Source organism: Neoarius graeffei, chromosome 2, assembly GCF_027579695.1.
Source record: "Neoarius graeffei isolate fNeoGra1 chromosome 2, fNeoGra1.pri, whole genome shotgun sequence".
In the NCBI taxonomy this organism is placed as follows: domain Eukaryota; kingdom Metazoa; phylum Chordata; class Actinopteri; order Siluriformes; family Ariidae; genus Neoarius; species Neoarius graeffei.
The window spans coordinates 97,308,942-97,323,668 of NC_083570.1; the positions used below are offsets into that span (position 1 = coordinate 97,308,942).

Consider the following 14,727-nt stretch of genomic DNA (forward strand, 5'->3'; position numbering starts at 1 on the left):
AAGAAGAAATGAGAAGAGAAGCAGAAATGAAAAGAGAAGAGAAGTGAAACACATGAGAAGAGAAGCAGAAATGAGAAGAGAAGCAGAAATGAGAAGAGAAGTGAAACACATGAGAAGAGAAGCAGAAATGAGAAGAGAAGAGAAACAGAAATGAGGAGAGAAGCGAAGCAGAAATGAGAAGAGAAGAGAAGTAAAAATGAGAAGAGAAGCAGAAATGAGGAGATAAAAGAAGAGAAGCAAAAATGAGAAGAGGAGAGAAGCAGAAATGAGAAGAGAAGAGAAACAGAAATGAGAAGAGAAAGGAAAAGAAGCAGAAATGAGAAGAGAAGAGAAGAGAAGAGAAGAGAAGAGAAGAGAAGAGAAGAGAAGAGAAGAGAAGAGAAGAGAAGAGAAACAGAAATCAGAAGAAACGCCATACCTGTCTGAACACAATGTTGAAGGGAAACACCTCAAAGAAAAAGTCACTAGTGATCGGCAAAATCTCCTGCTCCTCTTCATCCTCTTTTTGGATGTAGCGATAAGCAGAGTTATCAAAGTTCAATCTGAAAACAAAAGACAACATTCACAACACAACTCGACATTCCCAGTCACATATGAAGAGAAAAATTCCTTAACCCTCTATCAATCCATCTTCACACTCAGTGTTTCAACAAACCCAACCCCAAACAGAAATAAAGGAAAGCAGGAGTGCAGGAGCTTCACAGTGTTACCAGAGTGAGTGTGAATCATCTCTTACCTCATAGTGACGTGAGAATAATCTCCCACTAGCTGCTCCGAAAGAACCTCCACATGGATGTCTGTGTCGTAGAACTGTTTCCCCATCTGCCTCAGCTGACCCATAGCATAGTGCAGGTAGCCTTTTCGCTTGCTCCTACAGCCCAGTGTTCAAAAAAAAAAAGGCCCACACCTTTACATTCACTACAGCACTGATGTAATCAATGCCTTTAGTTTCATTACAGTGATGCAACAATAACGTACTCCCAATTCCCACTCACTGGCCAACTAACATGTGCTTCCTTTGAGGTACATAAAGCTAGCCAAGAGTATCTGATCAAACTGCTGCTCTTGCTGCATCACAGGGCTGTGTAACACACTCAGAGGAAACACTATCTGCTATCTGCCCCCTTCCCCATATAGGAGTCCATCAAATATTCATAAATCCAAATATTGAGTGAACAGAGTTGACCTGGAAATACAAGTAGGCTATTCTATAGGCATTTCCTCTGGATAATATGCTGTATATACTCGGGAACTTTATGATGTTTTATATGTAATTGTGTTTTCATGCATTCATTTTTTTTTCAGCTGAAAATCCAGCAGGTTGTTTTTTGGTGGGTTTTTTTTAAACCCTCACCCTCTTAAAAAGCAAGTAGTAATTTGTGATTCATTAGCAGTACATCCAGCACTAACAATAATTTTTAATCTCATCTCATTATCTCTAGCCGCTTTATCCTTCTACAGGGTCGCAGGCAAGCTGGAGCCTATCCCAGCTGACTACGGGCGAAAGGCGGGGTACACCCTGGACAAGTCGCCAGGTCATCACAGGGCTGACACATAGACACAGACAACCATTCACACCTACGGTCAATTTAGAGTCACCAGTTAACCTAACCTGCATGTCTTTGGACTGTGGGGGAAACCGGAGCACCCGGAGGAAACCCACGCGGACACGGGGAGAACATGCAAACTCCACACAGAAAGGCCCTCGCCGGCCCCGGGGCTCGAACCCAGGACCTTCTTGCTGTGAGGCGACAGCGCTAACCACTACACCACCGTGCCGCCTAATTTTTAATCTACAACCCCAATTCCAAAAAAGTTGGGACGCTGTGTAAACTATAAATAAAAACAGAAAGCGATAATTTGCAAATCATGGAAACCCTATATTTCATTGAAAATAGTACAAAGACAACATATCAAATGTTGAAACTGAGAATTTTTTTTTAAATATATGCTTTCTGCACATATTAAAACTGCATGGCTCTGTAGTAAAAGAGTCCAGGTGCTAAACTGGCCTGCCTACAGTCTAGACCTGTCTTCCACTGAAAACATTTGGTGCATTATGAAGCGCAAAATATGACAGAGGAAGCCCTGAACTGTTAAGCAGCTGAAATTGTATATCAGCTGATATTTCTCTTTCAAAACTACAGCAATTGGTCTTCTCAGTTCCCAAACGTTTACAGAGTGTTGTTAAAAGTAGAGGTGATGCAACACAGTGGTAAACATGCCCCTGTCCCAACTTTTTTGAGCCAGGTTGCTGACATCAAATTCAAAATGAGCATATATTTTTCAAAAAACAATAATATTTCTCAGTTTCAACATTTGATTTGTCTTTGTACTATTTTAAAATGAAATATAGGGTTTCCATGATTTGCAAATTATCGCATTCTGTTTTTATTTACACTTTACACAGCATCCCAACTTTTTTCAAATTGGGGTTGTATATTTTTCGATTTTCTAGCTACCCAGAAACTCCTGATACACATCTGGGTCATTCAAAATTGTTCATTAATTTTTGCCCCCAAAATGCATCTTAAATGATGAAAAACAACAAAAGAGAAATATATGAGAGGTTTTCGTCATTTGTCCTATATATGCACAACTACGAGTTGGCCTAGTGGTTAGTGTGTCCATCTCTCAACCAGGAGATTGAGAGTTCTACTCACAGTCAGGTCATACCAAAGACCATCATAAAAATTATAACTATTGCCATCTGGTGAGGTACAATGCAGATGTGAGTAGGGAGATAACTAGCCCCCACCCTAGCTGTGTAATAGGTGAGAGGCCAAGGGTTATAGAAATGGTGATTAGCACCACCTGGTTAGTACTTGGATGGGAGACTTCCTGGAAAGACTAGGTGCCGGCATGGTTGAGACTTTGACTGTATAACAATAGTTGTTTTTTTTTTAATGAAAAATGACTGAACACAACATACTGTATATACCCAGACCTCAAGCTGCAACTTATGGTAGCTATGGTAGTCCCCACAGCTTTCTGGATTTACTGAGATTTAGACTAAACTCATTCACTTCAAATGATCAATAAACCAGGTAAATAACTCAATATAAGGATTCAATAATAAAGTCTATAGATTTGTTATTGGTGCATTGTGATTTCTATCACTGTAACAAAATAAAGAAATCACAGACACCCTTTGAAAACTATTGTCTTACAGGACTGATGAAGCCTCTTAAAAAAGTAGCAAGTTTCAAGATTATATCTTCAGAATTATACAAATCCAGAAAATCTGATTTATTATTGCAATATGTTTACTGCATTACCTTCATTTATAATAAGTCACTGAAGTAGGTCTAGCTCTTATTCCTCTTTCAGCAGTATAAGCTCAACTGGCAGAAAACAACATGGATCTCACTGCTGAAATTTACGGTACACAGGATGTAAAATAACCATATTCAGAGTTTCTTCTGATTTCTGATTGCCACTTTAAGCCTTTTAAGAGTCCGGGTGAATATCTCTACCCCACCTGTAGTGCAGTGTGACTCCGGTTGCAGACTCCTCCTGGCAGAAGAAAGTGGGTGGCTGCACTTTAGGGTAACTAAAGCGCAGATACTCATGCAGGTTATCCAGACCATTAACAAAGTCACGCACATGACGACCCAACACCTGGAGCGCATACACACACATATGCACACACATTTGCATGTTGTTCATGTGTGAGGGACTCAGACACTCATAACATACAACAAACACAAAGTGAAGCCAGAGAAATTGTTGCTGTCAATGAATGACCAGTACTTACCTTGAGAATGCGGTCGTAACCATACTTCCCAACAAAACCAAGAAAGTAGACACCCCAAGAGTTCATTAGCTCATTATAGGGAGTGCCTGTGACACCACTTGCTGCTTTGGCTATGCGTGGGATTACACTTTCACTGTAGACCTACACACACATACAGTCATTTTTTATATAAAAAAATTAAAGATAATGGTAACACTTTGCACTGGGGTTTCATTAGCTGGCATCATTTAACATATTAGTCAACATGAGCAACAGTGTACAGCATCAAGTAAGGAATAAAACACTCAGAGATATACTGTTACAGGGAAATAATCAGCAAAGAAGTGGTGTGATGTTGCCTGACAAGAAGTTGAGAGACGTTTATCACCCCAAAGTTGATTACTTTGCTATAAAACATCCTGAAGTGTTTCATTCTTCTTATATCACAGTGTTTTGCCAACAAGTACATTTTTTATTTATTAAAGACAGCCATCAAGACAGTCATCAAGAAGTGGAGAAAATATGAGACAACAGTGACATTACCGAGAACTGGACATCCCTCCAAAATTGATGAAAGACAAGACAAAGACTGGTCAGGGAGACTGCCGAGAGGCCACAGCAACACTGAAGGAGCTGCAGGAATTTCTGGCAAATACTGGTTGTCTACACGTGACAACAATCTCCCAGATTCTCCATATGTCTGGACTATATACATTTTTATTTATTAAAGAAAAAATATCATACCATATACTGTATCATATGGTAAAATAATAATAATAATAATAATAATAATAATAATAATAATAATAAGTTTATATACAGTATAAACAATTGTTCCTTCACCAGCCAATCTTTTTTCTGGCTCTTAAAGTTAACAAGACAAAAATACATCTTGTTATGTTACAGAGAAACCACAAAGCCCTCCATCATGTAGACTTAACCATGATGGAAATCTTAAAGTTACAGCTTTACCACTGACTGTTACAAAGCACTGTTTGTATTTGTGTTAGTTTGGTTTCTGTAGCACACAAATCACTGAAAACAAATGATGCAAATGATGGAGTCCAATGCATGCACTGTGATGTCACTCTTGATCATGGACTGATATTGAAATATAGCCATTATAATATACATTCACCAGCTGCTTTATTAGGTACACCCATACGTACAGTGGTGCTTGAAAGTTTGTGAACGCTTTAGAATTTCCCATATTTCTGCATAAATATGACCTAAAACATCATCGGATTTTCACACAAGTCCTAAAAGTAGATAAAGAGAACCCAGTTAAACAAATGAGATAAAAAATATTATACTTGGTCATTTATTTATTGAGGAAAATGATCAAGTTTCAAGTTTATTTGTATAGCACTTTTAACAATAAACATTGTCGCAAAGCAGCTTTACAGAATTTGAACGACTTAAAACATGAGCTAATTTTATCCCTAATCTATCCCCAATGAGCAAGCCTGTGGCGACGGTGGCAAGGAAAAACTCCCTCAGATGACATGAGGAAGAAACCTCGAGAGGAACCAGACTCAAAAGGGAACCCATCCTCATTTGGGCAACAACAGACAGCCTGACTATAATATTAACAGTTTTAACAGGTATAACCCTCAACTGTCCTCATGGGGCCATCCTTCACAGGAGCAGTGCGATAAAACTCCGACCAGACACAGGGCACCAGGATGGATCAAGCAGGTCCGAGGGGCAGAAGAGGCCAGCATCTCAATCCCAGGATCAACATGTAACTCAGAGGGACAGATTGGGGGGGAGAGAAAGAAAACACAGGCTGTTAGGTATGCCCTAAAAATGACAAGTATTAAATCTGTGTGGTAGGCTCGCAGAGACAAGAGTCTTTACATCAGGCATAACACACAACAATGGCATGTTAATATGGTAAAATATATCATGAACTGCTCTGGCTGGATGCTTGATTGGGTGATGGGAGCACACTCCTCAGCAATGATGAGATGCAGATGGGACCCTTAGGGCTGGCCAAGACAATTCAGTTACATTTCACCGGGTCTGGGACATGCGACAGAATGTCTGACGGCCGATTCCCTGCAGGCTACGATAGCCAGTCGAGGTCTCCACCCTCTCCACCAAAAGATTTCCTGTTGACTCCATGTAACTCAGAGGGACAGATTTGGGGTGGGGGGGAGGGAAAGAAAACACAGGTAGTTAGGTATGCCCAATGTCACCTGAATAAGTAGGAACAGTATACATATTGCACCGAGTACAAGCAGGGACTCCGGCAACTAACTATGACAGCATAACTAAAAGGAGAGAGCCAGAAGGTAACACAGGCATGAGGGAGCCCCGGGACATAAAGCAGCCAGCCACTACACCATCAACAAACTCGAGTGAGCAAGCGAGTGGGGACTGACAGCATCCATACATCCCAGTTTACCAAAACACTCTATGTCTGAGGACCCTCCAGATCTACTCCTTTACCTCATAAACACCATTAACAAAAGGCTTGACTAAACAGATATGTTTTCAGCCTAGACTTAAATGCTGAGACTGTGTCTGATTCCCGAACATTACTTGGAAGGCTGTTCCATAACTGTGGGGCTTTGTAAGAAAAGGCTCTGCCCCCTGATGTAGCCTTCACTATACGAGGTACCAGCAGATAGCCTGCACCTTTTGATCTAAGTAGGCGTGGCGGGTCATAGAGGAGTAGAAGTTCACTCAGGTACTGTGGTGCGAGACCATTTAGTGCTTTAAAGGTCAATAGTAGTATTTTATAATCAATACGAAATTTGATTGGGAGCCAATGCAGTGTGGATAAGACAGGCGTGATGTGGTCATATTTTCTAGTTCTAGTAAGGACTCTTGCTGCTGCATTTTGAACTAACTGGAGCTTGTTTATGCACTTATTGGAACATCCAGACAGTAAAGCATTACAATAATCCAACCTGGAGGTAACAAAAGCATGGACTAGTTTTTCTGCATCATGCAATGACATTAAATTTCTTATCTTTGCAATATTTCTGAGATGAAAGAAAGCTATCCGGGTGATGTTATCAATGTGAGTTTCGAATGAAAGACTGGGGTCAATAATCACTCCGAGGTCTTTTACTGCTGCACGTGAAGAAACAGAAAGGCCATCCAGAGTCACTGTGTAATCAGAAAACTTACTTCTAGCTGTATGTGGTCCTAGTACAAGTACTTCAGTCTTGTCAGAGTTAAGCAGAAGGAAATTAATAAGCATCCAGTGTCTAATGTCCTTAACACATTCCTCAATTCTATTAAGCTGGTGTCTCTCATCAGGTTTTGCAGAGACATACAACTGTGTGTCATCAGCATAACAGTAGAAACTAATACAATGTTTATGAATAATATCGCCCAGAGGTAACATATATAGAGAAAAAAGCAGTGGACCCAAGACAGAACCTTGTGGAACACCAAACTTTACCTCGGTACGTCTAGAAATATCACCATTTATATCAACATACTGATAACGATCAGTTAGATAAGACCTGAGCCAGGAGAGGGCCATTCCCTTAACTCCCACAACATTTTCTAGTCTATCCAGAAGAATGGAATGATCAATGGTATCAAATGCTGCACTAAGGTCAAGCAAAATGATCCAATATTACATATCTGTGAGTGGCAAAAGTATGTGAACCTTTGCGTTCAGTATCTGGTGTGACCCCCTTGTGCAGCAATAACTGCAACTAAACATTTGTGGTAACTGTTTATCAGTCCTGCACACCGGCTTGGAGGAATTTTAGCCCATTCCTCCGTACAGAACAGCTTCAACTCTGGGATGTTGGTGGGTTTCCTCACATGAACTGCTCACTTCAGGTCCTTCCACAACATTTCGATTGGATTAAGGTCAGGACTTTGACTTGGCCATTCCAAAACATTAACTTTTTTCTTCTTTAACCATTCTTTGGTAAAACAACTTGTATGCTTAGGGTCATTGTCTTGCTGCATGACTCACCTTCTCTTGAGATTTAGTTCATGTACAGATGTCATGATATTTTCCTTTAGAATTCGCTGGTATAATTCAGAATTCTTTGTTCCAAAAATGATGGCAAACCATCCTGGCCCAGACACAGCAAAACAGGCCCAAACCGTGATACTACCACCACCATGTTTCACAGAAGGGATAAGGTTCTTATGTTGGAATGCAGTGCTTTCCTTTCTCCAAACATAACGCTTCTCATTGAAACCAAAAAGTTCTATTTTGATCTCATTTGTCCACAAAACATTTTCCAATAGCCTTCTGGCTTGTCCACATGATATTTAGCAAACTGCAGATGAGCAGCAATGTTCTTTTTGGAGAGCAGTGGCTTTCTCCTTGCAACCCTGCCATGCACACCATTGTTGTTCAGTGTTCTCCTGATGGTGGACTCATGAACATTGGCTAATGTTAATGTGAGAGAGGTCTTCAGTTGCTTAGAAGTTACCTTGGGGTCCTTTGTGACCTCGCCGACTATTACACACCTTGCTCATGGAGTGATCTTTGTTGGTCGACCACTCCTGGGGAGGGTAACAATGGTCTTGAATTTCCTCCATTTGTAAACAATCTGTCTGACTGTGGATTGGTGTAGTCCAAACTCTTTAGAGATGGCTTTGTAACCTTTTCCAGCCTGATGAGCATCAACAACGCTTTTTCTGAGGTCCTCAGAAATCTCCTTTGTTCGTGTCATGATACACTTCCACAAACATGTGTTGTGAAGATCAGACTTTGATAGATCCCTGTTCTTTAAATAAAACAGGGTGCCCACTCACACCTGATGGTCATCCCACTGAATGAAAACACCTGACTTTAATTTCACCTTCAAATTAACTGCTAATCCTAGAGGTTCACATACTTTTGCCACTCACAGATATGTAATACTGGATCATTTTCCTCAATAAATAAATGACCAAGTATAACATTTTTGTCTAATTTGTTTAACTGGGTTCTCTTTATCTACTTTTAGGACTTGTGTGAAAATATGATGATGTTTTAGGTCATATTTATGCAGAAATATAGAAAATTCTAAAGGGTTCACAAACTTTCAAGCACCACTGTACATCTGTGGTTTTATGCAGTTCTCAAATCAGCCAATCTCTTGACAGCAGCACAACGCATAAAATCATACAGATACAACTCAAGAGCTTCAGCTAATTAATGTTCACTTCAAACATCAGAATGGGAAAAATTGTGATCTCAAAGTGTGACTTTCTTTCACTGTGGCATGGGTGTTGGTTTGACCCAGATGCACTGGTTTGAGTATTTCAGAAACTGCTGAACTCCTGGGGGTTTCACACACAACAGTCTCTAGAGTTTACACAGAATGGTACGAAAAACAAAAAACATCGAGTGAGCGACATTCTGTGGGTGGAAACAAACGCCTTGTTGATAAGAGAGGTCAGAGGAAAATGGCGGATTGGTTTGAGCTGCCAGGAAGGATATAGTAACTCATAGCAACTCTTTACAACCATGGTGATCAGAAAAGCATCTCAGCATGCAACAGCAGAAGACCACGTTGGGTTCCACTCCTGCAGCCAAGAACAGGAATCTTAGAATCAAGAACAAGTTCCTATTAAAGTGGCCAGTGAGTGCAAATCTCAGAACCCAGACACAGCACAAAAAATTATAGAACTTTAATTCAATTTCTTTTGTCAGTGTGCTAGTTTTACTGACGTCTATATAGATAAAGTACTGGTCAAAACTTTGGACACACCTACTCATTCATAGGATTTTTTCTAATTGGAAAAATTTCAGCATTGACACTGTGCTTCTGGATGTAATGGCTATTATGTTGTAATGTCCAGATATGTTTTTAACCCTTTTAGCCCTTCAGTCACTTCAGTGGATACCATTTCTGTAACATTTGAGTGTATAGGTACAAAGATTTTAAAGATGCAATCTCTCACCTGGTGGGTGACGAAGGAGTGTAGTCGGACATCTGCTCTCTCCCTCACCAGCTTCCACACATCATCCCCATACGACTCCTTAATGAAGTCATGCAGACTCTCACACAGCAGGCCATACATGCTGACCGCGCATGAAGTCCACGTTAGACAAATTCAGAGCCATGGGTCCTCAGTTAAATGACACGAATAGGCATAGCCATTTTTAGAGTGAATACTCACATTCAAAGCTGTAAAGCCTTGGTCACACGTTCTTCAGACACTCTGTGAGATTGATTTTTGGGTCCCAAGATGAAGAAAAGCTTTATAAGAAATCTCAAGCACCTGTGGAGAAAGGAGATGCTCAAAGGAGATCCATCAGAAGGAACATAGTTTGTCTTGAGCCAGGAACCTTCCAGTTATATTCATTTCACACATAATGGACAAAACCTTGATCATAAATTAACGATCTTCTTACCTACAGTATAAACTGACCTGAATGCTTGTCTCAAGTCACTCGGGCTCCTTCTAACACAACAGCGCTGTTGAAACTCTGTCAGTTGGGACAGGAGTCGCTTTTTTTAAAGCTGGCCTACTTATGTGCACTCTTGAGTGACAGAGCTAAGTCATTGTTTAGATGTCAATTGGTGCTGACATGACTGGGCATCTGCCAGGAGCAGCTTGGCACAGGTCAGCTCTCAATCACACATGTTACTCAGATCAAGTGTGTGTGTGCTTTTTTTTTTCTTCACTGATGAGTCTGAGAGATATGGGTAGAGTTGGACACTGAAAACCCACTGAGCCATATAGAGTTATAGTTATAGACTACAGGGAAAATGTGTGATGTTGCTTTAATATCCTACATCACCTTCATCTACATTTTTACACTTGATACAAAGCAACATGGGGTGAGACAGATTACACTCCATATAAATCACTTCTTTGCCAAGACATAAAAACACCACAACTGAATAAAGTGCCATCTAGCTTCTAACAGGTTAGTAGGTTTGTCCCTCTGAGGAAACCCTTGATGGTAATGTGTAGAACTCCATAACAGAGGGTTTTCATTTCAGAAAAGATCCCAAATAGAACCCATTTGGAGAGCTATAACCCTTAACCATCCAAAACCTGTGAACAACCCTTATTTCTAAGAAAGTAGATGCCCACAGTTGGAGAAAATGTTCCACCTAGCTCCCTAAAGGGTTGTTTGGTTGGTTCCTCTGAGGAAACCCATTCCCATTTTGGTACAATGCAGAAGCCTATAACAGAGGGTTTCCCTTTCAGAAAGGTTTCCAAATAGAATGACTTTACCAACCAGATCATCCTTGAAATACCCTTATTTTTAAGAGTGTAGAAGTCCACAGCTGGAGATAAAAAAGTTTCAATTAAATTCCCTAAACTATCTACAACAAAGTTTCTCTTTTTGGTAAACCTTCAGGATTTAATCTCATTAAGTCAAGTCAAGTTTATTTGTATAGCGCTTTTAACAATAGACTTTGCTGCAAAGCAGCTTTACAGAAAATGAAAGACTTTAAACATGAGCTACTTTTATCCCTAATTTATCACCAATGAGCAAGCCTGTGGTGATGGTTGCAAGGAAAAACTCCATCAGATGACATGAGGAAGAAACCTTGAAAGGAACCAGACTCAAAAGGGAACCCATCCTTGTTTGGGTGATAACAGGTAGCATGATTATAAATAATTTGCTTCTATAACGGTGCCCTAGATAGTCACAAAGTATAACTGTGTAACCGAGAAAATCATTATAATTTTAACATGAAGTGTGTTTTGTTGAAGTTATAAACTGTTCATTGATGGAAACTTGAGTGCAAAACTGTTCATGACAACTGCAGTCCTAAAGTTATCATGTCAGTTGTAGTCCTCAGCCATAGATGCATTACTATAAGTCTCCAGAACAATGTTCCAAGTGCAACTTTCGACTGTCCATATGGGGCCATCCTCCACAGGAGCAATGTGATGAGACTCCAGCCAAACATAGGGCATAGATCAGGTGAGTCCAAGGAGCAGAAGAGGATCTTTAGACAGCTATAACCCATAGCCATCCAAAGAATCTATAAGCAACCGTTATTTATAGAAGCCCACAGCTGGAGAAAAAGGTTCCATCTTCAGTGGATATAAAAAGTGTACACACCCCGTTAAAATGATAGGTTTTTCTGATGTAAAAAAAAAGAGACCATGATAAATTATTTCAAAACTTTTCCCACCTTTAATGTGACCTATAACCTCATCTCATCTCATCTCATTATCTCTAGCCGCTTTATCCTTCTACAGGGTCGCAGGCAAGCTGGAGCCTATCCCAGCTGACTACGGGCGAAAGGCAGGGTACACCCTGGACAAGTCGCCAGGTCATCACAGGGCTGACACATAGACACAGACAACCATTCACACTCACATTCACACCTACGGTCAATTTAGAGTCACCAGTTAACCTAACCTTCATGTCTTTGGACTGTGGGGGAAACCGGAGCACCCGGAGGAAACCCACGCAGACACGGGGAGAACATGCAAACTCCACACAGAAAGGCCCTCGCCGGCCCCAGGGCTCGAACCCAGGACCTTCTTGCTGTGAAGCGACAGCACTAACCACTACACCACCATGCCGCCGACCTATAACCTGTACAATTCAATTGAAAAACAAACAAATCTGTTCGAGGGAAAACATAAAAAATAAAAAAAAAAAACATACAATAATGCTTGGTTTCAAAACACCAAATGTTAGATTCATCATGTAATGTTTCTAAGCAGAGATTGTTGACTCTCTTAATATTACTTTTATCTGGTGATGTGCAACCTAATCCAGGGCCAGAGTTGACACAGCTCCAAACACCAGAGGAGTTTAAAACCAAAAGTGGTCTATGTTTCTTTCATCTTAATGTACGTAGCCTGATTAAAAAGATGGACTCTATTAGAATATGGGCTGACTCAACTGACTCTGACATCATCGTCCTTTCTGAGACATGGCTTAAAAAGTCAATCACAAATGACATGATTAACATGGAAGGATACAACGTCTTTAGAACAGACCGTGTGGGAAAGGGAGGAGGGGTTGCGATTTATGTAAAAAATCATTTAAACTCAACTTGCATCCAGTCTATAACAAAACCGAAGTGTCTAGAGATCTCTGTATTAAAATTATCCCTCCCAAATGGTTCAGACATTACTGTGGTTGGATGTTATCAGCCACCCTCTGCCCCAAGTGAAGCTACAGCTCTACTCTTGGACCTTCTCCACAACTGGACTAAGTCTGAGATGGTTTTACTCGGAGACCTAAACTGGGACTGGCAATCGGACTTGTCATTAAATTCATTTAAAGATACTTGTGACTCTCTTTGTTTGGTGCAGCTAGTTAACTCACCAACACGGTTAAATCAAAAAGATCCAGAGAAGTCCACACTTATAGATCTTATTTGAACAAATGCGTCCCACAGATTCTCTGCAATTGGAACCTTCTGTAACGATGTTAGTGATCACTGTGCAGTTGTCTGTGTAAGAAACTGTAAGATCTCTAAAGGCAAACCGCGTTTTATTTATAAAAGACAATTCAAACACTTTGATGAACAAGCCTTCTTACATGATGTATATAATAGTGATCTGAACATTGTCTCACAAAGGACTGATGTTAACTTAGCATGGGGTTATTTCAAGTCTACCTTCCTGGCTATATGTGATAAACATGCCCCTTTTAGGAAATTTAGGATAAGTGGTAAAAATAATCCTTGGTTTAATGACTCCATCTCTACTCTTATACGACAAAGAAGTGCCGCTTGGGCAAAAGCAAAGAAATCGAACCTTCCATTAGACTGGACTCTTGATAGAACTTTAAGGAATAAATGTACTAAATTAGTTAAAAATTCAAAATGTGACTACTATCTTAATATGATGAATGAAAACTTGAATAACCCTGCTAAGTTCTGGAAATTAGTTAAATCTTCCTCAGGTACTATTACACCAAACCATCTTCCTGATCTTTTAAGGGTGAATCAAAATGAAGTTAAGGGTGGACTTGATATTGTACGCAGTTTTAATAATCATTTTATTTCTGCTGGCTCAATTTTTGACTCCAGCTATACAGGGGCGCATGCGATAGAGGGAGAGTTGAATCCTACTCCATGTGACCCTGATCAACAGTTTACTTTTGCACCCATTCTGACCTTCCAAGTTTGAAAAGCTCTATTCTCATCTCATTATCTCTAGCTGCTTTATCCTTCTACAGGGTCGCAGGCAAGCTGGAGCCTATCCCAGCTGACTACGGGCGAAAGGCGGGGTACACCCTGGACAAGTCGCCAAGTCATCACAGGGCTGACACATAGACACAGACAACCATTCACACCTACGGTCAATTTAGAGTCACCAGTTAACCTGACCTGCATGTCTTTGGACTGTGGGGGAAACCGGAGCACCCGGAGGAAACCCACGCGGACAACATGCAAACTCCGCACAGAAAGGCCCTCGCCGGCCCCGGGGCTCGAACCCAGGACCTTCTTGCTGTGAGGCGACAGCGCTAACCACTACACCACCGTGCCGCCCAAAAGCTCTATTGAACTTAGATATAAAAAAAATAAATCTCCGGGCCCAGATAAGATAGAACCATTTTTCTTTAAAACTGCTGCAGGTATTATTGCAGAGCCAATCACCTCTATTTTCAATCTCAGTCTCCACTCCAATAAAATACCCAATTCATGGAAATCGGCTATGGTTCTCCCTCTGTTAAAGGGTGGTGACCCTTCTGATTTGAATAATTATCGTCCCATTTCTAGATTGTCAGTTATGGGCAAAGTTTTTGAATCCCTTGTAAATGAGCAGCTGAAAAGGTTTTTGACTAATAGGAATATTCTCAGTGAGTCTCAGTCAGGTTTCAGATCAGGCCACGGTATTACAACAGTGGCTCTGCTAGTCACAAATGACATTATCAGATTTTTAGACAGTAAAAAACACTGTGCAGCATTGTTTGTTGATCTGTCTAAAGCATTTGACTCTGTGGATCATAAACTATTACTACAGAGACTTAGCTGCATAGGCCTTAGTGAAATGGCTCTGAATTGGTTTAAAAACTACCTATCTGGTAGAACCCAGTGTGTATCAGTGGAAAACTATACTTCAGCCTCTCTTCCGCTAAA

At 40.5% G+C, this 14,727-nt stretch overlaps 1 protein-coding gene across 1 annotated transcript in view; it reads right to left on the bottom strand.

Annotated features, from left to right (window-relative positions):
- The window catches only part of LOC132870331 (soluble guanylate cyclase 88E-like), a 47,247-nt gene extending 37,514 nt beyond the window's left edge, over positions 1–9,733 (bottom strand). The window contains exons 1-5 of the mRNA XM_060903965.1: positions 9,614–9,733; positions 3,758–3,898; positions 3,482–3,621; positions 737–871; positions 419–542 (exon numbers count right to left, since the gene is read on the bottom strand). Of these exons, the coding sequence (XP_060759948.1) occupies positions 419–542; positions 737–871; positions 3,482–3,621; positions 3,758–3,898; positions 9,614–9,733 (660 nt within the window). The remainder of the gene's footprint in view (positions 1–418; positions 543–736; positions 872–3,481; positions 3,622–3,757; positions 3,899–9,613) is intronic.
- Positions 9,734–14,727: the final 4,994 nt, after the last annotated feature.